This window comes from Nerophis lumbriciformis, linkage group LG38, assembly GCF_033978685.3.
Source record: "Nerophis lumbriciformis linkage group LG38, RoL_Nlum_v2.1, whole genome shotgun sequence".
Lineage (NCBI taxonomy): Eukaryota > Metazoa > Chordata > Actinopteri > Syngnathiformes > Syngnathidae > Nerophis > Nerophis lumbriciformis.
The window spans coordinates 15,576,930-15,603,904 of record NC_084585.2 but is presented as its reverse complement, the minus strand read 5'-3'; the positions used below and the strand labels follow the sequence as shown (position 1 = coordinate 15,603,904).

Sequence of the window (26,975 nt, the reverse complement as noted above, 5' to 3'; positions counted from 1 at the left end):
TAAACAGTTGGGCGAATACGGCATCGTCGAAGTCGTCATTAATCGAGTCAGTGTTGCTGCTGCTCTATTCCCGTGTTCTACTGCGTGACACATCGTCTTAAGTTTAAACTCTGCGTCCTAAGCGTGTCTCTTAATAGGAGCCATTTTGGGGTCTTTACATAAACAAACAAATGGAAATGAAACGGCACGCCTCGCGCAGTCATATATCCCAGCATGCACCGCGCGCTTCTTCTTCTTCTACGGGGTAAAATGAAGACGGGGGAAAATGAAGTCGGCGGCTGCTTACCGAAGTTGCGATTGATTGATTGATTGAAACTTTTACCTGTTGGAGGCTCAATATTGGTCCACATATAAGGTGCACCGGATTATAAGGCGCACTGTCAGCTTTTGACAAAATTGGAGGTTTTTAGGTGGAAAATACGGTATATCATTTGCCTTTTAGAGTGCGGTGATTTACATTATTTTGGTACATGTTGTATACCAGTGCCCTGTACTGTAAATTTAACCATCCATGGAAACAAACATACACACAATTTGCCCAAAGTAGAAATTGCTGCAGTTTTGGTACATCTATACAGGGTGATGTTTGAACTATATAAAGCAGCAAACTGTTTTGATGAATTTAAAAAAATGTGTTATACATCCACACTGTTGAAGTCACTTGACCAAGAAAAGTGTGTTAGTGACACGAGAAGCCGATTAACAATACTTTATATTGTATTGTTTTTCTACTCTGTATTATTACAATATTTACGGAGAATAAATTAATGGCATTGAAATTCGTTTTCTCTTTCCAATTTGTTTGAATTTATGGAAATCACTTTTGGCAAACAAACTATTGACTTTTAAAGGTTAATTTAACAAGGTTGTACGGCACTACGCTACTAAACTCACGTGTGTAAAACTCACCCCTGTGAAGAAATGTACCAAAATCCTTGCAGTCTTATTCAGATTCATCAATTTTGACTTACACTATATTGCCAAAAGTATTCGGCCACCTGCCTTGACTCACATATGAACTTGAAGTGCCATCCCATTTCTAAGCCATAGGGTTCAATGTGATGTTGGTCCACTTTTTGCAGCTAATACAGCTTCAACTCTTCTGGGAAGGCTGTCCACAAGGTTGTGGAGTGTGTTTATAGGAATTTTCCACCATTCTTCCAAAAGCGCATGAGGTCACACACTGATGTTGGTCGAGAAGGTCTGGCTCTCAGTCTCCATTCTAATTCATCCCAAAGGTGTTTTGTCAGGTTCAGGTCAGGACTCTGTGCAGGCCAGTCAAGTTCATCCACCCCAGACTCTGTCATCCATGTCTTTATGGACCTTGCTTTGTGCACTGGTGCACAGTCATGTTGGAAGAGGAAGGGGCCCGCTCCAAACTGTTCCCACAAGGTTGGGAGCATTGAATTGTCCAAAATGTTTTGCTATCCTGGAGCATTCAAAGTTCCTTTCACTGGAACTAAGGAGCCAAGCCCAACTCTTGAAAAGCAACCCCATACCATAATTCCTCCTCGACCAAATGTCACACTCGGCGCAATGCAGTCCGAAATGTACCGTTCTCCTGGCAACCTCTAAACCCAGACTCGTCCATCAGATTGCCAGATAGAAAAGCGGGACTCATCACTCCAGAGAAGGCGTCTCCACTGCTCTAGAGTCCAGTGGCGACATGCTTTACACCACTGCATCCGACGCTTTGCATTGGACTTGGTGATGTATGGCTTGGATGCAGCTGCTCGGCCATGGAAACCCATTCCATGAAGCTCTCTGCGTACTGTACGTGGGCTAATTGGAAGGTCACATGAAGTTTGAAGCTCTGTAGCAACTGACTGTGCAGCAAGTCGGTGACCTCTTTGCACCATGTGCTTCAGCATCCGCTGACCCCTCTCTGTCAGTTTACTTCGTGGCTGAGTTGTTGTTGTTCCCAAACTCTTCCATTTTCTTATAATAAAGCCGATAATTGACATTGGAATATTTAGGAGCACAGGTGGCATGCCATGACAGTTCCACGCTGGAAATCCCTGAGCTTCTGAGAGCGGCCCATTCTTTCACAAATGTTTGTAGAAACAGTCTCCATGCCTAAGTGCTTGATTTTATACACCTGTGGCCGGGCCAAGTGATTAGGACACCTGATTCTCATCATTTGGATGGGTGGCCAAAAACTTTTGGCAATATAGCGTATCTCTGGTTTTCACCAAATCTTACTAAAACCAACATTGCATAATAAACAAAAACAAAGAGTGCGTAGGCATGTTTGATTATTTAATATACTGTCCCTGCAAAGATTACTATAGCAACATACTATAAGCAAGTTGCAATAATAATACGCAGTAGTTGAATTGCAGATATTTAATTACAATATTCAATTGTTAGCATCAAAAGAAAGGCAAGATGTTTTACGATACAAGGCCTTGCTGTTAACGAATAATTCCTCACATAAAAAACGAGACACAACTTTGCTTTGCATGCATAAAAACAACGGCTGTTTACTTTCAATTAGTCATCATGTCATTTGTCATCATGTCATTAGTCATCATGTCATTAGTCATCATGTCATTTGTCATCATGTCCTGACAACCAAAGCAGTGGGCCTATAGTAGGCAAGAACTAACACTAATAGCTAATGCTAGCAATTAGTACGCGCTTCGAGCATAATTCTACCATATATCTGCCGATGTCATAGTTGGGAAAAATGTCACAAATCGGACAAATTCCAAACGGCTCACATTTGTCTTACAACCACTTCAGGGAGAGGTAAAAGATAATCTAATTTGCCTGTTAATAAGCATAGCAATATAGAAATTGCCCTTGACCGCCAGCCATCATTAATCAAGTTATATTTTTCCATTTTCAGAGGTGCTAAGAACAAAATTATGACTATGTGTACCAGTGAGTGCATTTAGCGTTGTTCTTTTTTCAATTTTACCCAACTTTATTGGCCATGTTCAAGTACAAAAGTTGGTTATCATTTCCAAGTCACTGAATATCATCATCATCGGCGGTATGGGGGTATCCCTTTATGGAGGATGCCTGTGCGTTACTTTGTTTAACGTGGGGAGACTGGTGCACAGACAGTCACCACACGATCCTTAACAGATCCGGGTCAGGGTCCAGTGGCATGGAGTCCAAGACGACTGGGGACCCTTTTCTGCTGCAGCCTTCATCCGCCATCCCAGCGCTCCATAGGTTTAGCAATCATCCTCCGCCTGTTCCACTGTTGAGGTCTTGGTTTATTATTTCCCCATAACTGGGCCCACATGGATGTGGGGGTGCCTTCTTCCGCCATCGCAGCCGTTGTGGTGGTTCTTACATTTACCGTCTTCACCGTATCCCTGGCTAGGGGGCAGTCAGGTACTAGGCCTTTGCCAAGGGCCACCTGGGGTAAGAGTAGTAAAGGGGTAGACCTCCTAGTGCCCCAAGACGCCTTAGAGCAATGGTTCTCAAATGGGGGTACGCGTAGTGGCCGTGCCAGCAATCGGAGGGTTGCTGGTTACTGGGGTTCAATCCCCACCTTCTACCATCCTAGTCACGTCCGTTGTGTCCTTGGGCAAGACACTTCACCCTTGCTCCTGATGGCTGCTGGTTAGTGCCTTGCATGGCAGCTCCCGCCATCAGTGTGTGAATGTGTGTGTGAATGGGTGAATGTGGAAATACTGTCAAAGCACTTTGAGTACCTTGAAGGTAGAAAAGCGCTATACAAGTATAACCCATTTATCATTTATTTATTTACCAAGGGGTAAGTGAGATTTTTTTTTAAATATTCTAAAAATAGCAACAATTCAAAAATCCTTTATAAATATATTTATTGAATAATACTTCAACAAAATATGAATGTAAGTTCATAAACTCAGTGAAGCACAAGCTCAGGTTTTTCACTAAAATGTCTGTCAAAAAGAACTGTGAGAAGAAATGCAACAATGCAATATTCAGTGTTGACAGCTAGATTTTTTTGTGGACATGTTCCATAAATATTGATGTTAAAGATTTTTTTTTTTTGTGAAGAAATGTTTAGAATTAAGTTCATGAATCCAGATGGATCTCTATTACAATCCCCAAAGAGGGCACTTTAAGTTGATGATTACTTCTATGTGTAGAAATCTTTATTTATAACTGAATCACTTGTTTATTTTTAGTTATTTTTATATCTTTTTTTCCAAATAGTTCAAGAAAGACCACTACAAATGAACAATATTTTGCACTGTTATACAATTTAATAAGTCAGAAACTGATGACATAGTGCTCTATTTTACTTCTTTATCTCTTTTTTTCAACCAAAAATGCTTTGCTCTGATTAGGGGGTACTTGAATTTAAAAAATGTGCACAGGGGGTACATCACTGAAAAAAAGGTTGAGAACCACTGCCTTAGAGGAGCCTCCACTGCCAGATGCACTTTAACGTCATGCCCAGGACAACACATTTCACTGAATATATTAATATATATTTCACATTGCCACCTTGAAATTATTATGATTGAATAAGGTAATGCAATTGAGGGAAGAGACAGGTTCTTACTTGGGCACGCCTTGCGGTCACTTGAGTTCCAGTTGACGCTCAGGTTTTTGTTTACACTTGATTAAATAAGTTATTTTTGTCTACCACTGTGAATCAACACTAACTCATTACAAAACGTAACCATTAGAATACATCATCTTATACAACACAATACTGATTATCTAACACTTTTGAGGTACCTGCCAGTATGACGTCACAACCGTTATCCTCTATACACCTGTCACTCACAGCCAGGGATGCTGTTCCCCTCACTTCCGGCCGCCTCGTGCAAACCAGCAGCATGGGATTTTAATGCTCCTTAATGCTGCGTTAAGGGACAGTCGGTACATCGCCCCTTCCTCCGATGGAAGGCGTCTAAAGCGGTCCTTTGTCTCTTATCATCTCGTTCATGTCGGCGATTACGCCTGCAAAATTGACACTCTCATCCTGCTGGGGTTTTTTTTTTTTCCATCGGCGTCATTGTAGTCCTCTGGCGGACGTGCTGCGTTCACCTGTGAGGCAGCCCCGCGTAGGCAGAATTCCGAGGCGGGGCGCGCGCCGTGAAGGCGTCGGACGCGCGGCTCTCCTGTTGCTCTGAGGAGGCAGAGCCGGTGATTTTCCACTGGCGATCATATCTCTCTGGTCCCCCCTCGTTTGAGGAGACAAAGGTCAGAAAGACGAGTTTATAAATAGGACAAATTAAAGGCTCGCTGCGCGCTCAAGTCTCACTCGTGGACACAAGAGAACGTTTTTCCATTTTTTTGGACGGAATCATTGAGAATTTCCATCAGGACAGCAGGTAACGGCGATGCGCGCGTCCTCATGCACACTTTAAAAAAACAAAAACATTTTGACTGATGACTGATGCTGTGTTAGATTATAATGCTGTGTTGTGTGATGATACAATTGTGTTATGTGATGCTACACAATGTCATTGTGTTGTTGATGCTTCATTGTGTGGAGACGCACTGCTGGATGGAAGGTTGATTATTGATAATACTGATGTCCGCTTTGAAAGACTATCCTCTCTTTTTAAAAAAAATCATATATATGAGAAATGATGATCATTACTCTTGAAAAGTCCTTTTGTCTTTTTTTTTTTTTTTTTTTTAAATCGTCGTCAAAGACACTTTTTGTCCGTGTAAGTGAGATTGAAAGGATTCAAAGGTTTTCTCATCCCGTGATTATCATCATCAGATACATGATGTTAGATGAATAATGAGAACGTGCGCGCATGATGCCATGAGACGGACAAAGATGCTTGACGTGCACGTCTACTTCTCATGCCACTCATAGTCTTAACATTATGATTATTCTTTTTCTCCTCAGTATCTCCCCTGTTCTCATTGTTCTGCCTCTCTCATGTCTCTCATATATTCTCATTGTCTCCCCAGTCTCGAAACATTCTTTTTTTCTCCTCAGTCTCTCAAAGTCGAATCTTGTTCTCATTCTTCGTCCTTGATTCTCTCTCATAGTCTCTCCACCTTCCATGTGTCATCACTCCTGATGTGTCTCATGGTCTCATTGTTGCTTGGCCGTGAAACATTTGATTCTTTTTATTTTGTCTTTCTCTCGTTCTCATTATTTTTCTTCACTTGCCATACCTCTAGTTTCCATACACATGTATCATTCTTTCCTCTTCATTCGCTCAGTCTTTTGCTTGTTCTCATTCTTCTTTCTAAATTCTGTCTCTCATAGTACCTCTACTTGTCATTTTCTTCACTTCTCTTATCGCTGTCTCATTGTTCCCCCAACGGTCTCTAATTATTTATCAACATTTTCCTCTCAGTCTTACGTCACTTCTTTTTATGTCTCTCAAGGTCTCATTCTTCCCTCAGTCTTGAAACATTTATCATTCTTTTCCTGTCAGTCTTTCTCGCGTCCTCATTTTTCTTCACTTCTTATACCTCTTAAAGTCTTGATGTTCCCCCAGTGTCATAGTATCGAAATCTTTCTCATTTATTCGTTTCTCTACACTCATGCCTCTGAATAATTTCTAATTCTTTCTCGTTAATCACTTGCTCAAACATATGTCTTGGTTCCATTTCCTTTTCATGTTTCTCATTCCAATGTTACTCTCAGCTTTGATGTATTTCTCATTTCCCCTCGCTAGTTCTCATTATCCTCCTGAGAGCCATTGCCCTCTGCAGTGGACAATTGGTTCTCAGGAGTTTACATTTTCATGTCTCATTGTTCCCTAGTCTCATAACTGATCAATTTCCCAATATTTTCCCTTTACTCTCTCTTAGTGACTTTACTCTCTCAGTTTTTCTTCATTTCCCATGTCTGATATTGTCTTCTCATCTCATTGATGTCCTCATAGTATATTATTTATACATCACTCATGCTCTTTGTTCTTCCCCAGCCTGTCCACCTCGCTCTCATATTCTTTACAGTTCCTCATACAGTCTCAGTATATATTTTCATTCAATGTCCCACCATCATAATCTCTCATCCCTCCTGTCAGGCTCTCATAGTCTCTATCCCAGAGGTGTCAAAGTCATTTTAGCTCAGGGGCCGCATGGAGGAAAATCTATTCCCAACTGGGCCGCAATAGTAAAATCATGGCATGATAACTTAAAAATAAAGACAACTCCATATCGTTTTCTTTGTTTTACTTTGGCCAAAAATAGAACAAGCACATTCTGAAAACGTACAAATCACAAAAAATCCTCTGAACAAAACACTTCAAGTTTGTTGAAAATTCTGAGGAAATGGGTGCAGCTTCAAAAACACAATGAGCTCAGACTTCATTTTAGTGTATTTACAAAGCCAGGATTAAACTTTAAGACTTAGACTTATACTTTTTATTGTCATTCAAATTTGAACTTTACAGCACAGATAAGAACTAAATTTTGTTATCCTGCTCATGGTAGTGCAGGATAAAAAAGCAATAAGGTGCATATATAAATAAAGAATATATATAAATAATATATAAATATGTATATAAAATAAATAAATATATATAAATAAATAAATAGATTACTGTACAGATAAATATATTGCAGTTTTTCACATGCGTCCACGTTTATGTATGTATGTTATATTGTCTTTTTTATTCCAGCGAGTTAATCCATTCTGGGGGGAGTTGAGGGGATAATTTAATTATGATGCGTTAAGAGTCTTACGGCTTGAGGGAAGAAGCTGTTACAGAACCTGGAGGTTCTGCTTCGGAGGCTGCGGAACCTCTTTCTAGAGTCCAGCAGTGAAAACAGTCCTTGGTGGGGGTGGGAGGAGTCAGATTTGCAGATTTTCTGAGCCCTGGTCAGGCAGCGGCTTTTTGCGATCTCCTGGATAGGAGGAAGAGGAGTCCTGATGATCTTTTCCGCCGTCCTCACCACTCTCTGGAGAGACTTCCAGTCTGAGGCATTGCAGGCTCCAGTCCAGACAGAGATGCTGTTGGTCCGCAGGCTCTCTATAGTGCCTCTGTAGAATGTGCTGAGAATGGGAGGAGGGAGCTGTGCTCTTTTCATCCGACACAAAAAGTGCATGCGCTGCTGAGCTCTTTTTACAATAGCTCCGGTGTGTAGGGACCAGATTATATTGTCAGTTATCTGCACCCCCAGGAACTTGGTGCTGCTTACTATCTCCACCGCTGTGCCGTTGATGTAGAGTGGAGCGTGGCTGGACTGGTGCTTCCTGAAGTCGATGATGATCTCCTTGGTCTTGTTGACATTCAGGACCAGGTTGTTGGTTCTGCACCAGTCAACCAGATGTTTCACCTCCTCCCTATAGTCCATGTCATTGTTGTCACGGATGAGGCCCACTACTGTCGTGTCGTCCGCATACTTCACAATGTGGTTAGTAGTGGACCTGGCGCAGCAGTCATGAGTCATCAACGTGAACAGCAGCGGACTCAGGACACAGCCCTGGGGGGAGCCGCAAATGTGTGTCCTTTCCTTCCAGATGTTCTAAACTCAGGTGGAGTGCAGAGGAGATGGCGTCCTCTGTAGAGCGGTTAGGGCGATAAGCAAACTGGTATGGGTCGAATGTGGGGGGAAGTCTGGAGACAATATATTCCTTTACCAGCCTCGCGAAGCACTTCATTATGATGGGAGTGAGTGCAACGGGGTGGTAATCATTGAGGGAGGAGATTGTGGGTTTTTTTTGGCACTGGAATGATTGTGGCCGTCTTAAAACATGATGGTACCACAGCCTGGGTCAGCGAGATGTTGAAGATGTCTGTGAGAACCCCAGCCAGCTGGTCTGCACATCCCTTAAGCACCTTGCCCGGAATGTCATCAGGTCCCGGTGCTTTCCGGGGGTTTACTGTCCTCAGGGTTTTCCGGACATCCGCTATATCCAGGTTGAGCGGCTGCTCATCAGGGCTAGGGATGGATTTTCTCGCAGGAGTGGTGCCTCAAACCTCGCAAAGTAGTTGTTAAGGTCATCTAGGAAGCTGATACTGTTGTCACAGGGACAGGGGGCAGCTTTGTAGTCCTTGATTACCTGTATGCCCTGCCACATTCGTCTAGTGTTTGTAGGGTTCTCAAAGAAGTCCTGCACTTTCTGACTGTGAGCACGCTTTGCAATCTTAATGGCACAGTTCAGGTTAGCTCTGGCTGATTTTAATGCCACCATGTCGCCAGACTTGAAAGCCTTGTTCCGAGCCTTCAGCGTTGCACGTACCTCACTGTTCATCCAGGGTTTCTCGTTGGCCCGTGTGGGGATGTTCTTGATCACACTGACATCCTCCATGCACTTCTGAATGTATGCGGACACAGACTCTGCATACTCCTCCACACATGCGTGGTGATTTTCGGTGGCGGCTGCTTTAAACATGTCCCACTCGGTGGTTTCGAAATCACAGTCTTTCTGGGATTGAACAAAAACACAACATGTACACTCTTCTAGGTATCAAATACCTCCTCTATCATGTACACATATCAATCCAGTGCTAATTCAACAAACCATAAGAAACGGAGGTAAAAACTATTCAAAGGGGTTACGTTTTGTCGTTTTTGACAGAGACATTATTAAAGTTAAAGTACCAATGATTGTCATACACACACTAGGTGTGGTGAGATTATCCTCTGCATTTGACCCATCACACTTACCACCTGGGAGGTAAGGAGAGCAGTGAGCAGCAGCGCTGGCCGCGCCCAGGAATCATTTTTGCTGATTTAACCCCCAATTCCAACCCTTGATGCTGAGTGCCAAGCAGGGAGGTAATGGGTCCCATTTTTATAGTCTTTGCTATGACTCGGCCGGGGTTTGAACTCACGACCTACCGATCTCAGGGTGAACACTCTATATGGGGGAGTACGGGTGCCAAATAACGATGTGTTCGAAGCAGAAGACAAAAAAAACGGCAGGTTTTAAGTGTCATGTGGGTCGAGGAGGAGGAGCCACAGTCCCCCTTTACTGTGGACCTCTTGCTTGGCCCCTGTATAAGCCGTTTGCTTGCCTAGCAGAATTTCTATTGTGACATCCAGTGCACACATTTAGAACAGCAGTTTATTTCATTCCAAAAAAATGCAGCTCATTTTAATACTTGGCAAACTCATCACGCGGGCTGGAGGTTTGACACCCCTGCTCTATCCTAAGTCATGCGAGGATCTGAGAGACATGTATCACATGTAGGCTGTATTTGATCATTTTGTGGCAGTGTTTAAACGTGTCACATGACACAGTGACATCACTGACTGTGAAGAGCATCAAACACATAGGTCGGCACTGTTGGGCGGAGCCAACATTTCTTTAGATGGCCCACTTCCTGCTCGGTGCCAATCCCTCTAACGATCCTGACTATTATGAAACAATGCGTCACCTTACGTAACGACGGTGGCGGGTGCTTCATTATGCATTGGCCATTATAGTACTCGTGTAGGAAGACCCAAGCCACATGTGACCAAGGACACTGAGCTCAGGTGATTTACAGATGAGGTGTGTCCTTGACTTGAGGTAGCCTTAACAGGTTACACACAAGTACACATAATATGCATTAGAACACATTAGAACAAGTGTTCACATGATGTTGTCGGAGCTGTTAACTGTGCTTTAAGAGAGTATTGGCTGAAGATGAAGATGAATAATCCATAAATGTCAAGTTGACTCTGGGTGGTCATCGTTGTTCAACCAGGGCACTACCGTTAGAGCAGGCTAACTGGCAAGGCTAATGTGTGACAACACATCAGAGGCTGGAGACGACTGCTTGAGGATGAGAAACACTGCGTGGGAGCGAAACCAAGATGATGGAGTCGGAAGATGATTTGTTTGATTCCGCTTCTTTCTAACAAACGTATAGCTCGGCTTTGCTATTGTTATTTTCACATCAGTGTTTCAAGCTTCAAAGCGCCTAAATCACAACCGGAGGGGGGGCGTTACTTTGTCAATTACTCTATGGATACACCAAAAAAACAACACAACCAACGTTTATTTAACAAGAATGTGCAAGAATCCATTACATTTTGGTAAAGATCAAAATAAAAGTGTTGTCGTCAGAATTTATTTTCATTCTTTTGGCATCCAAGTGGGGCACAGACCCATCAGATCAAGCAGAAGGAGCAATTTCACACTTGGTGACCCCTACTGGACTGAGCAGCCTCACTTGACATTTTCAAGCAAAACTAAAATTAATGGTGTTCTGATATGACATTGAAATCAGATATTGGTGCCATTAAAAAACAGGTTTCAGATTATATCAGCTTGTATCTAAAATCTACAATACAAGCAGTCCTGCAGCGTGTTTACTAGTGCAAATACGGACAGCCAGTTAACATCTAAATGTCCTTCAGTAAGCACAGAAGTTTGGTCTTTTCTTCTATTTTAGTTAAGTTATTTACAAAAAGTAAACATGGCTATAGGCTACTAGGAGCTAGCAGCTACACAACAGCTTAACACACAATAGCACACAAGCTCGACATATGTAATATTGACCCTTAATTAGACAGTATTGCTGTTTTAAACAAGACATTCGTCAATATAAACAAGTACTTGTACATCCCATGAAATAATTATCAAACAAGTCTCAGAGGCAGAAGCGTACTAAAAAGTATCCAGTAATAAAAGTGTTTGCATCATTCAATTTACTGCATCATGACTCATAAGCTTATCTTAATAAATGATTGTGACCACTAGGTGTCATCAAGAATAAATTCCACACTACAAAACAATACAAGTATGTACTGTATGGTTTTTGCTGATATCGTATTGGATTAATGTTAGTATAGGCCAATACTCAAGTCTCCAATATCAGTATCGGAAGTGAAATAGCTGTATCGAGACAGCCCTACCAAATATCAAGTATATATTTTTTCAGGATCGTTGAGCCTTAAAAAAGGTTTAATCCTAACTTAAATTCACAGCATAACAGGAGTAGACAAAAGCGTATGTTATTTCCTGCTGCGTTTCTAAGCTAGCAGGGAGGAGGCGACCATTATCTGATAGTTATATTGTTTGGCCTTGGCTAAACGCTCTTGCTGTTTTGAGCGTGTTGTGTTTATCAGCTACGTAAATAGCTTGACGTCATAGTGTGGTGACACAGTGTCGAGTCAACAAAGTCGAGGAAGGCCATGCAGTAGAAAAAACAATTGTGGATTTTTTTGGGGTCTTAAATGGAATACTTCCATCACTTTAAATAATTATAGTAATATAATATAATTAATGCCTATATTACAAATAATTGCACTTAGCTTATGAGTGCGCTATTTTTGACAGTGTAGTGCAAAGCTGTGCTAAATCCATTGTATTTACAATATTTTGCCCTCGCTCCTTTTATTAGTGAATTGCAACCACTTGACACAGCATTATTGCAAACATTCGGATCAGCCAGTTTTTGAATGACTTAAAAGACATGTGCAAACTTGATTGCACACGCAAATTGGATTGCATCTGTTAAGTGAGCAGAATAAGGCGTGCAATCCATTTTCCATTTCACTTAAAATGCAAAATATATGCTGATCATCAAAACGCCCACAATACTGGGAGGAGAAAATGCAAATCTAAATATTTAGCACAGGGGTCTCCAACCACCGGGCCGCGGCCCGGTACCGGTCTGTGGACCGATTGGTACCGGGCCACACAAGAAATAAAATGTTTTTTTATTTTATTTTTTATTTTTTTAATTAAATCAACATAAAAAACACAATGTATACAATATATATCAAGATAGATCAATACAGTCTGCAGGGATACAGTCCGTAAGCACACATTAATTGTATTTATTTATGTCCGCAACTACAAAAAGGTTGGGGACCACTGATTTAGCACATGCAGCCTGATTTACTGAACTAAAATAGTGATTGCAGCACCAAAATTAACACCCTTATTTAGCACGTCTGGAAAGTACGTACAAACGGACAGTTACACAAATGTCTGAAGGATCGGTGCTGGCGCTGCAAAGGCAGATGATGGACAGAGGACAATCCTGCTTCCGACGTGTGTGTGGCTAACATATTTGGACTGAAATAAATACAAAATATTAGGTATATCTTCTTTTCAGGTTGTGAATCCTCATGTTTCCAAAAATAGTCGTCTTCGTTGTCTGTTATCGATTCTGCCGTGATTAGAACACACACTCGTGTTTGTGTCTGGGAGTAGGAACACATTTGTTGCCAGAAGTCGGACGTGCACTGCTATGGAATTCGAAATCATTGCGCTGAAGAATACAGTAAACATTGTACCTATTACATATTGTTATGAATGTGTCTGCTACTACATATTGTATATTCTTGTAGTGTGTATATAAAAGAGTGATTGAGGGCTTTAAAGGCTACAACGGTAACCCCGCATCTTTCAAGCTTTTTTAAAATCATCTTTAAAATCCTAAAAAAACAAAATACTTCCATCATGTCTTTCATAATGATTGTGAACGATAGGCAACATTCCAAAAAAAGGGGCTGATTGAAATGAATTCAATTGATACGTTTTGGTGTCCTTTGTGTTCTTTATTGGCATTTGTTTTTTCACAAAGTATATATATTTCTTAATGTATCTTCTGTCTAAAAAAACCTTCTTGAAGTATGCATTTTTTGTGTCTTGAGCATAAAAGTGCAGCTTCTCTCCCATGAGTGCACCTTAATAACACAAAAATAAGAAAAAAAGGTGGTTTCAATTAGGGATGTCCGATAATGGCTTTTTGCCGATATCCGATATTCCGATATTGTCCAACTCTTTAATTACCGATACCGATATCAACCGATACATACAGTCGTGGAATTAACACATTATTATGCCTAATTTGGACAACCAGGTATGGCGAAGATAAAGTACTTTTAAAAAAAATATATAAAATAAAATAAGATGAATACATTAAAAACATTTTCTTGAATAAAAAAGAATGTAAAACAATATAGAAACAGTTACATTGAAACTAGTAATTAATGAAAATTAGTCAAATTAACTGTTAAAGGTTAGTACTATTAGTGGACCAGCAGCACGCACAATCATGTGTGCTTACAGACTGTATCCCTGCAGACTGTATTGATCTATATTGATATATAATGTAGAAACCAGAATATTAATAACAGAAAGAAACAACCCTTTTGTGTGAATGAGTGGGGGAGGGAGTTTTTTTGGGTTGGTGCACTAATTGTAAGTGTATCTTGTGTTTTTTATGGTGATTTAATAAAAAACAACAACAAAAAAAAACCCAAAAAACGATACTGATAATAAAAAAACCGATACCGATAATTTCCGATATTACATTTTAACGCATTTATCGGCCGATATTATCGGACATCTCTAGTTTCAATGTATATTTACAGCATGATTCGGACTGCTTCTAAAATGCCCATAAAAAGTTGTACATGTCTCCTGCATGTTTAAAAACATAGCAAAACCCCACAGGTAGAAGCATGATGAAATGAATGTGCAGTAAATGATCAAGTGTCTTCTTGGTGATGCCCCGTAAAGTACATACAAAAGTTCATTTAAGTAAGGCGGTCTGCACCACTTTTCAGTTGCACACACAGTGTTAATAAATCACACGCAAAACGCCCACTAATAATACAGACTATATTATTGTTTGCACACACTGTTTAGTTTACTGAGTGGTATTTGGATTTTAGTAAATCAGGCTCTAAGTGTAAGTACGAAAATGAAGACATTTTAGTAAATCAGGTTTTAAGTGTAAGTACAATAATGTGCAAAATAAGACATAACTCTTATTCTTGTCCTTTTCCCGAAGTGACCGTTCTCTCCCCTCAACACATTGTACTGTACTGCTATGCTGTACCATACTGTATGATAGAAGGGTACCAAAAATTGGTTCAGATCAGCGTTTTTGGTTTGTGAGCTAAACCGTTCTGCTTGGTGGAAGTGGGGCTTGATTGATGCCAAGGAGAACACGGCCATGTTGCTAAACTGGGGATGTCTTGGCAGGAAGTCGTTGGGTCTTAAAGGAGAGGAAGTCACTGTTTCATTTTTGTTGATAAAGAAGCGTAGATGTTTTTGTTTGAATCATCATTGAACTTGTAATTTAAAGACAATTCAGAGGAAGGAGGAGGAAGAGGTGCAAGCAAAGTATAACGGAGGTTGATGAGGATTCTATAGTCACTCAGCCTAGTGGAACTAAACGCGCTCTTAAAATAGTGAAGTGTGTTATATAATGGCTTTGCGTGTGTGTGTGTGTGTGTGTGTGTGTGTGTGTGTGTGTGTGTGTGTGTGTGTGTGTGTGTGTGTGTGTGTGTGTGTGTGTGTGTGTGTGTGTGTGTGTGTGTGCACTGGCTGAACTCACTGAACGTAAGCCCACATCACACACGCACACACTTCATGCATTTCTCATGGTGGTCGTGTCCCCCTGGAGGTCTTCTGGGGGTCAACTGTTTAATACAATGGTCATCCAGTGTTGTCACTGCCCTGCTCAGACCGCATTGGACTACAGCTAAATTTTAATGCTATCATCTGTCACGTGTCACATGTTAAGATGTCTTCGACCTATGATTGTGTCCCTTTTGGAAAAGCATATTTAAACACATGTGAATGCACGGTTTTATCATTTTAGCCATTATTTTAATACAGAGTCCCAAAGGAGTGCTACAAAGCTCACACAACAGCCCACTGTCATTATTATAGTATATATGATTTTACCATCTGTTGGCATATCATTGAAATAAGCAATTTAAAACGGTTGGTTTGCAAGCTAAACAGTGCCGCCACAGACATTATGGAGTTCATTGTTTGAACCAAACACACTTTGGTTATTCATTAACAATCAAGGAAGCAGGTCATAGTTGTGTGGGATCATTAACTTGTCTGAGGGAACCTGAGAACTGTTAGATGTCTTGATGGTCTCTCATATATTGACCCCTCCCCCAGATCCGCATGTGTCATATGTGCACTTTTATATCAAAGCATTGTGTCACAAACACATTGAAAAGTAGTAACTTACGCCTGTAATGTATCACATATATGTGGACATATTTACTAAGAAGAACATCGAGTGTTATTGGAATTAGTCAAGAAGATAAGGTAGCTCCTCTATTCTGCACATCTCCTAAGTTATCTCTTCTTTTATCGCGTCGCTGTTGTCTTAAACACGTCCTAGTGAGGACAGCTGGAACACAAGGACGTCATCTGCGGATTTCTCTATCCTCCATCTTGTTGCCGATACAAGTGATTGATATTGATGTTTTTGAACAAGATCTATTCAGGGACCTGACAGGGATTAAAATGTGCAAAAATAGCTAAAAATGTACCTTGCTTAAGCTTTGGTCTTTACAGTGAGAAATGACACCAACACATTCACAAAGTGTAGCAAGTAAGAGTTGAAATGTTGGTTCTAAGAAAACTAATAATTAAAGCTGCTAACCAAGTTGAACGAGTTCCGATGGGAAGTATGTAAACTTTTTTTCTTCTGGTCTCTACTGATCCAGAAAGTGACCTATACATAGCTTCAGGGTGTCATCTTCACCATACGCACCAATTCTAATCAAGATGTGACCTTGTGGGGTTGAGTTTTACATTTTTGTGGCGAATCGTCAGACCGACCATTAATGTATGCACCAACCACATCCTATGAAGTTGGCTAAAATGCTTCCCAATTTGTCATCGTCCATCTGGTTAATGTTTTATGATTTTGTTTTAGGCTCATTTGGTCAAAGTCCTTAGGAGGAGTGCGTCAAAATACAACTCCCGGTTTGGCATTAAAATGTTACTTCCTGCTTGGTTGCAAACAAGCATTATTTGAGACTTATGAAATGACGTTGTCAACAAATTTGGTGATGATTGGTTAAATTTTGGCATCAGTGTAATTTTATAACATATATAGTGAGTGTCTATAGATGTTCTCATTCATCCAGGTCATGGTATTTTTAGGGCATTCAATCGTTCGCAACTGGACTGTTCAGTTTGTCTTAGAAGACATTCCGCCTCATCGCAGTAGGCTTCTTCAGTTCATGCTCATAGACTTAGATTGGTCCGATGTAGTCTTAGACTTAGATTGGTCCGATCTAGTGATCTAGCAAGTTTTGGAGGTTCTTGTCCATCACCCCTAAAATAGCAACATTTTAAAGGGGATCACGTGCTTGCAAAGTTTGCAGAGTTTCCATGCATTCTAAGGCAGCCAAAAATGCAAGGTAACAGTAATAATATTAAAAAATCTAAAACATTAAAATTGCTTTGTCAAATATAAAACAAAACTGAGATGCAGGCTGTTTTTTCATAGCATATCTACGTTTGATTAGTTATTAGCCTGTTAACAAAATAAATTATATTAAAATAGTTCCTGCAGCCTTTTTTTGGTTTGTGTCTTCACTCTTTAAATGCTGTTATTTGTAAATACAAGTGTAAATAAATTGCACTGTGGCCCTTTGCAAACATTGCTTGATTGGTTAAGCCAGACTGTTGCTCGTGGCTTGTGGTTATCTGCCCGTCTGTCTGTCAACCACACACACTTTTCATCTCTGTTGATTTCATTTTGTCAGCACAGCTGATCAGCAGTGAACATGAGATTTACGCCTGTCGTCACTGTTTCCTGTCCTCAGAAATGGCTCAAAAAGAGAAGCTCCAGTGCCTGAAAGACTTCCACAAGGACACGCTGAAGCCGTCCCCCGGTAAGAGTCCCGGCACGCGACCCGAAGACGAAGCCGAGGGCAAGCACCCCCAGAGGGAGAAGTGGTCCAGCAAGCTGGACTTTGTTCTGTCCGTGGCTGGTGGCTTTGTTGGTTTAGGGAACGTGTGGCGTTTCCCGTACCTCTGCTACAAAAATGGTGGAGGTAAGGCTTCCAGGCTTCTTCTACTCATCCAACTGAGTCACTGTTGCCATGCACTAAATTGACAAAGAGTCATATTGAAGTTAATAATTGAAATAATGAAATTAAGGATTCTTAATCACATGTCTTCCTACCAGGTGCATTCCTTATTCCCTACTTCATTTTCCTGTTTGGTGGAGGCCTTCCAGTCTTCTTCCTGGAGGTCGCCCTGGGCCAGTTCACTTCTGAAGGTGGCATCACATGCTGGGGAAAGCTGTGCCCCATCTTTACTGGTATGTCATCCAGCCATCAAGTTAACTTCTGTCTTTATTGGATGTAGCGAAGCATTGTTATGTTGAGCCAAGTAGCTACCACGCTAGGTAGCTATTTTTTTCGCTAACCTGATGCTGTTGCTAGCTATGCAGCTCTGCCATATTGTAACTTTTAATGTAGGGATAGCAGTCTAAGCAGCAACATCAGTAACACTGGAACCTATCTCAGCTGCTGAAAGTTAAAGTTAAAGTACCACCCTAGGTGTGGTGAAATTACTCTCTGCATTTGACCCATCCCCTTCTTCCACCCCCTGGAAGGTGAGGGGAGCAGTGAGCAGCAGCCGTGTGCGCGCTCGGGAATCATTTTGGTGATTTAACCCCCAATTCCAACCCTTGATGCTGAGTGCCAAGCAGGGAGGTAATAGGTCCCATTTTTATAGTCTTTGGTATGACTTTGAACTCACGACCTACCGATCTCAGGGCGGACACTCTAACCACAAGGCCACTGAGCAGAAAGGCAGGGTACACCATTTTATATTCAAATTGTCATGATTGTGTTATTGATAACCACACTTTGATCATCTCTGGGACATACAACGTATTTACTGGAGAAGTAAGCGAGTGTGCTCTTGGCTGGCTAGCTGGCTTACAGGGGAACATTATCACAATTTCAGAAGGGTTAAAACCATTAAAAATCAGTTCCTAGTGGCTTATTTTATTTTTCGAAGTTTTTTTCAAAATGTTACCCATCACGCAATATCCCTAAAAAAAGCTTCAAAGTGCATGATTTTAACCATCGTTATATACACCCGTCCATTTTCCTGTGACGTCACACAGTGATGCCAACTCAAACAAACATGGCGGGTAGAACAGCAAGGTATAGCGACATTAGCTCGGATTCAGACTCGGATTTCAGCGGCTTAAGCGATTCAACAGATTACGCATGTATTGAAACGGATGGTTGTAGTGTGGAGGCAGGTAGCGAAAACGAAATTGAAGAAGAAACTGAAGCTATTGAGCCATATCGGTTTGAACCGTATGCAAGCGAAACTGACGAAAACGACACGACAGCCAGCGACACGGGAGAAAACAAGGACGAATTCGGCGATCGCCTTCTAACCAACGATTGGTATGTGTTTGTTTGGCATTAAAGGAAACTAACAACTATGAACTAGGTTTACAGCATATGAAATACATTTGGCAACAACATGCACTTTGAGAGTGCAGACAGCCCAGTTTTCATCAATTAATACATTCTGTAGACATACCCTCATCCGCTCTCTTTTCCTGAAAGATGATCTGTCCAGTCCAGTTAGAAATGCATCTGCTTTGAGTGTCGCAGGATATCCACACATTCTTGCCATCTCTGTCGTAGCATAGCTTTCGTCGGTAAAGTGTGCGGAACAAACGTCCAATTTCTTGCCACTTTCGCATCTTTGGGCCACTGGTGCAACTTGAATCCGTCCCTGTTCATGTTGTTACACCCTCCGACAACACACCGACGAGGCATGATGTCTCCAAAGTACGGAAAACTGATTTGACTCGGTGACTCGATCTTCCCCTTTAAATGCTAACAATAATGCAAAATACATGAATGTATTTCCCCATTACAAACGTCATACCCCAATTTCAACTACTTATATAAACACATTACTGTTTGGACAACTAAGATATTCTTATGTATAGGCTGTGCTGTTTTAGAGCAGAGTGGTAGATCTATACATGCAGTAATATGACACACAGGTTTCTACAACAAGAAGTAAACCTAAATGACGGCGCATAAACCAATTACATTTTGTAATCGTTACATTCCTACCAACAGCTTCCAACAACAAAAAATCCCCTTTGTCTGGAAATAAAGCACAAAATCAATACCAAACATAATTGTTTAAATAATGTAGCTATCTTTTTAGTGGTAACTCTCAAACGTAGACTGCCGCAAGGCTCATCACTTTGTCCCCTTATTTTATGTGCATGTTGACACGTTGCTGTTTCTCACAAGGATCTTTTTGCTTTTGTTGAAATTGACACACAGCTCTATAAGAAAGTCCCATTTGTGTGGAAATAAAACACATAATCAATAGAACACAACAGTTTGATTAATGTAGTCACTTTTTAGTGGTAGCTCCCAGACTTGGAGTGCCACAATACTCATCAATTTGTCCCCTTACTTTTTGTGCATGTTGACAAAGGTAGCTGCTTGTTGCTCGCACGGATATTTTTGCTTTTGTCGAAATTAACCCACAACTATAAAATAAAGTCATTTTGTGTAGAAATCAAGCACATACTCAGGAGAGTGCATACCAGTGTCAAGGTTGTTCTTATCAGTCCCGCGTTGCAGCGTGAAGTCATGCTGCGTTCCAGATGGGAACAAGTCGACTTTGTTATATGCCACAGTGTTCCCAGTTACTATTTCACTGGAGGCTTCCTCCTCTTTGACCTCCGTCCGTGCACAAGTGAGTTAATGTTGCACCTCGCCATCACTTGCTGAGGCTACCGTGATTCACTCTTCTCCAATCAGACGACTGAAGCTGTTGCTTAGCAACAGTTTGGCCTTGATTCTTACTGAATCGCTTATTCCCAGAAATGATTTAGTTTTTATTTATTTCCTCTTCACCCTCTAAGGCTCGTCTGTTTCATCATTTAGCTCCTTTTCCCCTCCCCCCTGAATTGGGTTAATATATTCTCCGCCTACGTCTGCCCTGCCAGGGGAGCGTTCCAGAGGTGCGTCTTTAATATTTATGACACCTATAATTGCTCTTTACAATATTCATGTAGCCGATCATTTAGCCTGGACCATTTCATCATTGTGGCACTTGTTTTATTTCTTTGATTTGGAATCCGCCTGCCTTTTGCACTCTTTTTTTGCCCACACATAAAAGCACACAAACACACACACACAATGCACAAAGTGTCCTGGATCACAGGTTGCCAGGGCAACAGCACGGCAACGTATCAGTGAGAGAGATGGAGCAGGGCGTAGAAAAGAGGACGCGAGCACTCTGGGGTTTGTTACGTTTGTAACAAGGCTTGTGTATCATGATCAGAAATGAAACAATGAATATTGTAACCTTTACTCCCGAGGGTCATTTCTGCAGCAAATAGATGTAAATATGAGGAGATAGCGGTGAATAATGCATCACAGCATATCATAAATGTTACTTTGAACATGCTGAAGTGCATCGCAGGTTTACGGTTACACAGTTCCACGTGTATGAAAAGAAGCAGGAAGAAACAGTGCCTATTTAACCAGAAAACAACATTAGTCCAACTGGATGCTTAGCAAGTGCTTTGATTTTTGGTGTAGGCTTAATTGTATGTACAATTAGACTTAGACTAGACTAGACTTAGACTTACACTTCCTTTTTATTGTCATTCAAATTTGAACTTTACAGGACAGATAAGAATGAAATTTCGCTAGCTCATGGTAGTGCAGGATAAAAAAACAATAAGGTGCATATATAAATAAATAAATAAATATATATAAATAATATATAAATACAAAATAAAATAAATAAATATATATAAATATATATAAATAAATAGATTACTGTACAGATAAATATATTGCACTTTTTCACATGCGTCCACGTTTTATTGATGTATGTTATATTGTCTTTTTGATTCCAGCGAGTTAATCCATTTTGGGGGGAGTTGAGGGCATAATTTAATTATGATGCGTTCAAGAGCCTTACGGCTTGAGGGAAGAAGCTGTTACAGAACCTGGAGGTTCTGCTTTGTAGGCTGCGGAACCTCTTTCTAGAGTCCAGCAGTGAAAACAGTCCTTGGTGGGGGTGGGAGGAGTCTTTGCAGATTTTCTGAGCCCTGGTCAGGCAGCAGCTTTTTGCGATCTCCTGGATAGGAGGAAGAGGAGTCCTGATGATCTTTTCCGCCGTCCTCACCACTCTCTGGAGAGACTTCCAGTCTGAGGCACTGCAGGCTCCAGTCCAGACAGAGATGCTGTTGGTCAGCAGGCTCTCTATAGTGCCTCTGTAGAATGTGGTGAGAATGGGGGGAGGGAGCTGTGCTCTTTTCATCTGACGCAGAAAGTGCATGTGCTGCTGAGCTCTTTTTACAATAGCTCCGGTGTGTAGGGACCAGGTTATATTGTCAGTTATCTGCACCCCCAGGAACTTGGTGCTGCTTACTATCTCCACCGCTGTGCCGTTGATGTAGAGTGGAGCGTGGCTGGACTGGTGCTTCCTGAAGTCGATGATGATCTCCTTGGTCTTGTTGACATTCAGGACCAGGTTGTTGGTTCTGCACCAGTCAACCAGATGTTTCACCTCCTCCCTGTAGTCCATGTCATTGTTGTCACGGATGATATAACATAATATAATATAATATAACAGTCTGTGAATTAAGGACACCTGGTGTAGCATCTGATGCTAGCTGATGCAAACATGGTTGTCCGTGCAGCTAGCAAGGTCATTTGAGGTCGGGGGTGGATTGCGTGTGTGGTTGTGGTGGTGGTGGTGCGGGGATGGTGTCGTCATGGAGGAGAACGCGTCTGTTTGTTTGATCGGCATCGTCCTGTGTGATTCCAGCCAGTGTTCATAGGTGCGGAAAGTTGGCAGCTGCTAATGAGAGGCGCGCGCACACGCGCACGCTCACGCACACACATAAAATTAACGTCTCAATGTCATGCAGACACTTAATAAATACACTAAGGACATTCTTTTGGACTAGCGGCTTTGGCTGTGTGCTTGCTAAGGACACACACGCAGGAAGACATTTTGATTGCAGAGGTGTCGGGGTGAGGCATGCAACTCATTACCGCACTTAATTACCAAACACACAGCACACAGTTTCAAATGTTTATGTAAATAAAACTTCCAGTAATAAAATCGGTCTAGTCAATGTGCTTCAGGCGGAACAAACGCCCAACATGCTAATAAGTCATTAATCAAACAGTGTGGCAGCGGGCACAGCCAATCACACATTAACAAGAAACGTCAGAGCCAACCAATAAGCTTCTGGGCTCACTAACACTGTCAGGATGGGAACAAGACTCTTAACACAGATGCAGGATTTTCAGAAACAGATATTTATTCTGAACAGGGATGGGGTCCAAAACGGGAGAAACAAAAACAGGCTATCAAACCAGACCTAAACTGACCACTAAATTTACTAAAAATATCAATAACTCAAAACGCTCCGTCTACGGAGGGAAAAAGGTGAACAAAAACTACTAAGTAGAACAAATAGCGCTCCAACGGAGGCCATGCTATGAAGCTAATTTTACCTGAGAAAACTTCCATCCATCCATTCATTTTCTACCGCTTAATCCCTTCGGGGTTGCGGGGGGTGCTGGAGCCTATCTCAGCTACAATCGGGCGAAAGGCGGGGTACTCCCTGGACAAGTCGCCACCTCATCACAGTGCCAACACAGACGGACAGACAACATTCACACTCACATTCACACACTAGGGCCAATTTAGTGTAGCCAATCAACCTATCCCCGGGTGCATGTTTTTGGAGGTGGGAGAAAGCCGGAATACCCGGAGGGAACCCACGCAGTCACGGGGAGAACATGCAAACTCCACACAGAAAGATCCCGAGCCCGGGATTGAACTCAGGACTGCCCAGGACCTTCGTATTGTGAGGCAGACGCACTAACCCCTCTGCCACCGTGCTGTCCTGAGAAAACTTACAAACCAAAATACTCGGGTGGATCCAAAAAAGGTACACAAAACGTGGCTATGGCTGTGGATAATACTATGGCAAAGGAACGCTGGAGCTACGTACAAGAAGATACGAAAACACTCTGGCACAGGACAGGAGGAGGATGAGACATTTATACACATGAGGGAGGGTGATACAGGTGGGGACAATCAGGCAATCAGGAAAGACATCAGACCAGTGATACAGGAGGAGGGGCAAGTGATCTGAAACAAGAGGGAGAGTTAGTATGTCAAAATAAAACAAGAAGTGACAAGATAACCTGTATCCAGACTAAAACCAGACAAGACTTCACCCAGGCGTGACAAAACACCAACACTGCACTGAATGCCAACAGAAGTGTGTCGTGTCAATCGGCTGAAGGACTCGGTAGAGCAAAGCTGTCCAAAGTCTAGACAACGGGACATTTTGTAGGCCCACTGTAATTAAATGACTGCAACAGAACATTAGCTTGTGTTTCGTACTAATTACCTGCCGTGTTGGGCAGCAGCTCCGTACAAATAGCGAAGCAACATAGTTTTAACTGCATTTTTCAGTAGCTTGGCAGTAGCTTCGCTACTTTTTGAACCGAGTAGCGAGTCCCAAAGCTTAGCTATTTTTAGACCCATGTAGCAAGGTAGTTTACAACAGAGCTACGACCTGCAAAAAGAAAAAATGGACTGCAAATCCGGGCCCAAAAAATAAAGGCGAAAATACAATGACCTGGATAAATGAGAACATCCATATTATACGGTGAAAATCCATGATGACTGGTTGTTATTCGTATGATGAGTCACAATTGTCTAAGTTTAGGGCGAAACATTACGTACTGGCCAATCGGGCAGGATAAGACGGATCATCAAAACCAGGAAGCAAAATAACAGACTCAATGTCACATGACGACGAGGGAGTTGGAAACAGGGGGAAGCTTCAACCTCAGGGTTTCCGCTGTGCATTAAAAAGCATTGAGTAATTCAATGGATTTTGCAAAAATGAAGGCCTTAAATGGCATTAAATGAGGCATTAAAAATGTGTACAATTGTAAGACTTGGCCAATAGTCAATACGTCAATCAATTAAACAATAAAGGAAAATTAACTTAAGAATGTTGCGGTCATTGACACATTGTTACGTCTTGTCTGTTTCTTCGGCTTTTAAACTGGAAACAAGAAGTCTAGTAAGGTCCGGCCCAAAAGCGTGAAAAGCGCAGCCTCAATACGACAAAATGAAACGGCTCTGGGGGCCCAAACTTTGCCATTCTTTGGTGACTGTAGGCGTGCAGTCTTTAACTGTGACACCATCAGTGTTGGGTTAGTTACTGAAAACCAGTAACTAACTCAGTTACTTACACCAAAAAGTAATGCGTTACTGTCAAAAGTAACTATTTAGTTACTTCTTCTACTTTTTTTTTTTTAAAGCTCCCATTAATGCCCTTTTAGCCTTTATTTCAGTACTGTTATTGCACTGGAGAATAATACAATCTGTTGATCAACTTGACATGCATTTGCATCACTGAACTCTGCTAAGCAATGTGGTCTACATACAACACACAAAGACAAAGATATGTTTCAAAGGGCCAATTTATTTCAGGCCAGAACAAATTGACAAAAACTTTTAAATAGCTGCAACATAACATACATAAGTTACAAACAGCATAATAAAACTAACACTAACACTAACCACGCTGAACCCAGATTCAGAACTAACAAAGGTCTTAACTCATTCTCTTTCTATGCCACTTCAATATGGAATGCACTCCCAACAGGTGTAAAATAAAGGGCATCTCTATCCTCCTTCAAAACCGCACTAAAAGAACACCTCCAGGCAACTACAACCCTAAACTAACACCCTCCCTTCCACATAATACCTCTTCGGATTGTAATTAATCAAATGTAGACACTTTTTCTTATACTTTCTGATCTCTCTCTGTGTCCACTACTTGCTATACATATCCTACCAAGTCAGTTCTACACTGTTTCAATGTCCATTTCTCTGATGATGCAATTGTTGATGCTGATTGTTGATGACAGAAGTGTTGATACCAACCAAACCTAACCCCCCCCCCCACCCCCCTCCATATCCCACACCCCGGATTGTATATAATGTAAATAATTAAATGCATATACCCTGATGATTATCTTGTATGATGACTGTATTATGATGTTAGTATATATTTGATAGTATATATCTGTATCATGAATCAGTGGACCCCGACTTAAACAAGTTGAAAAACTTATTGGGGTGTTACCATTTAGTGGTCAATTGTACGGGAGTATCATACTTGCCAACCCTCCCGAATTTCAGTGCCTCTCCCCGGGACAACCATTCTCCAAATTCCTCCCGATTTCCAGTCGGACTTAAGGCACGCCCCCTCCAGGTCCGTGCGGATCTGAGTGAGGACAGCCTGTCGTCACGTCCGCTTGGCCAACCAAAAAGTAACCACAGAACACTATACCGTATAGTCGTATAGTGTTCTGTGGTTACTTTTTGGTTGGCCAACGGTTTACGTTGTATTGCGCACCCCCCTCCGCTCCCTCCCCACACCCAGACACACACACACAGAGAGCGCAGAGGAAGAATCAGAAGCACATCACTGCTTCGCTGCAATAAAACACACGCAGATCCTCAGTTTCTAGCCGATACTGCGTAACGCATCATGTAGTAACGGTAACTGAGTTACTGAATATAAAAAATAACGTGTTAGATTACTAGTTACCGCCGAAACTAACGGCGTTACAGTAACGCGTTACAAAGTAACGCGTTAGTCCCAACACTGGACACCATGTCATGTTAATGAGGAAGCTGAGTTTGTTTCATGCACGACTCATTTATTTCAGTCACCTCCACTTCAACACACGTGAGCTAACATTAGCAGGTCTCGTGACGAAGACACCTAACATGAGCTAAGGTGGCCTGGGATGGACAACTGAGACAATTCTCACAACAGACCACAACTCTTGTTTGCTGACATTCCCGAAGTGAATTAATAAGAGTTCCTTCAGCTGCCTGACACTTTGTACATAACGTGCTATCTACTTTAAACATTTTTAGGGTGTAAAATACAATCTATTCAAAATGTTTAATTAAATGAGCTTATTTTAAATGCATTTTATTGGCATTTTTTCCAAAAATAATTCCATGACATGTATTTTTCAAAACTGTTTAAATCAATCATCCATTTCCGAACTAGGGTTGTCCCATTACCAATAATTTAGTACCGGTACCTAAATGTATATTGACACTTTTCTACACTTTTCCAAATAAAGGAAACTACAAAAAATGTAAAAAATTGGCTTTATTTTAACAGAAAATCTTACACTACATTAAACACTCACAGTCAAAGAACAATTTTACAAGGTTAAAATATAACTTAAAAGGCATTGAAATGGCATCAACCCTGAAGGGAACGTCTTCCCTGTGC

The 26,975-nt window shown here is 41.4% G+C and overlaps 1 protein-coding gene across 3 annotated transcripts in view; it reads left to right on the top strand.

Moving 5' to 3' along the window:
- The first annotated feature begins 5,059 nt into the window (after positions 1 to 5,059).
- The window catches only part of LOC133578425 (sodium- and chloride-dependent taurine transporter-like), an 82,293-nt gene continuing 60,377 nt past the window's right edge, over positions 5,060 to 26,975 (top strand). Inside the window, exons 1-3 of one of the 3 annotated variants that reach the window (XR_009811856.2) lie at positions 5,060 to 5,288; positions 17,416 to 17,646; positions 17,781 to 17,915. Coding sequence is in view for 2 of the 3 variants with exons in the window: in XM_061932854.2 (XP_061788838.1) it covers positions 17,418 to 17,646; positions 17,781 to 17,915 (364 nt within the window). In the remaining variant the exon portion in view is untranslated. Of the gene's footprint in view, positions 5,289 to 15,787; positions 15,902 to 17,415; positions 17,647 to 17,780; positions 17,916 to 26,975 lie in introns of those variants that run through there. The other 2 variants (XM_061932854.2, XM_061932856.1) reach the window with 2 other exon arrangements.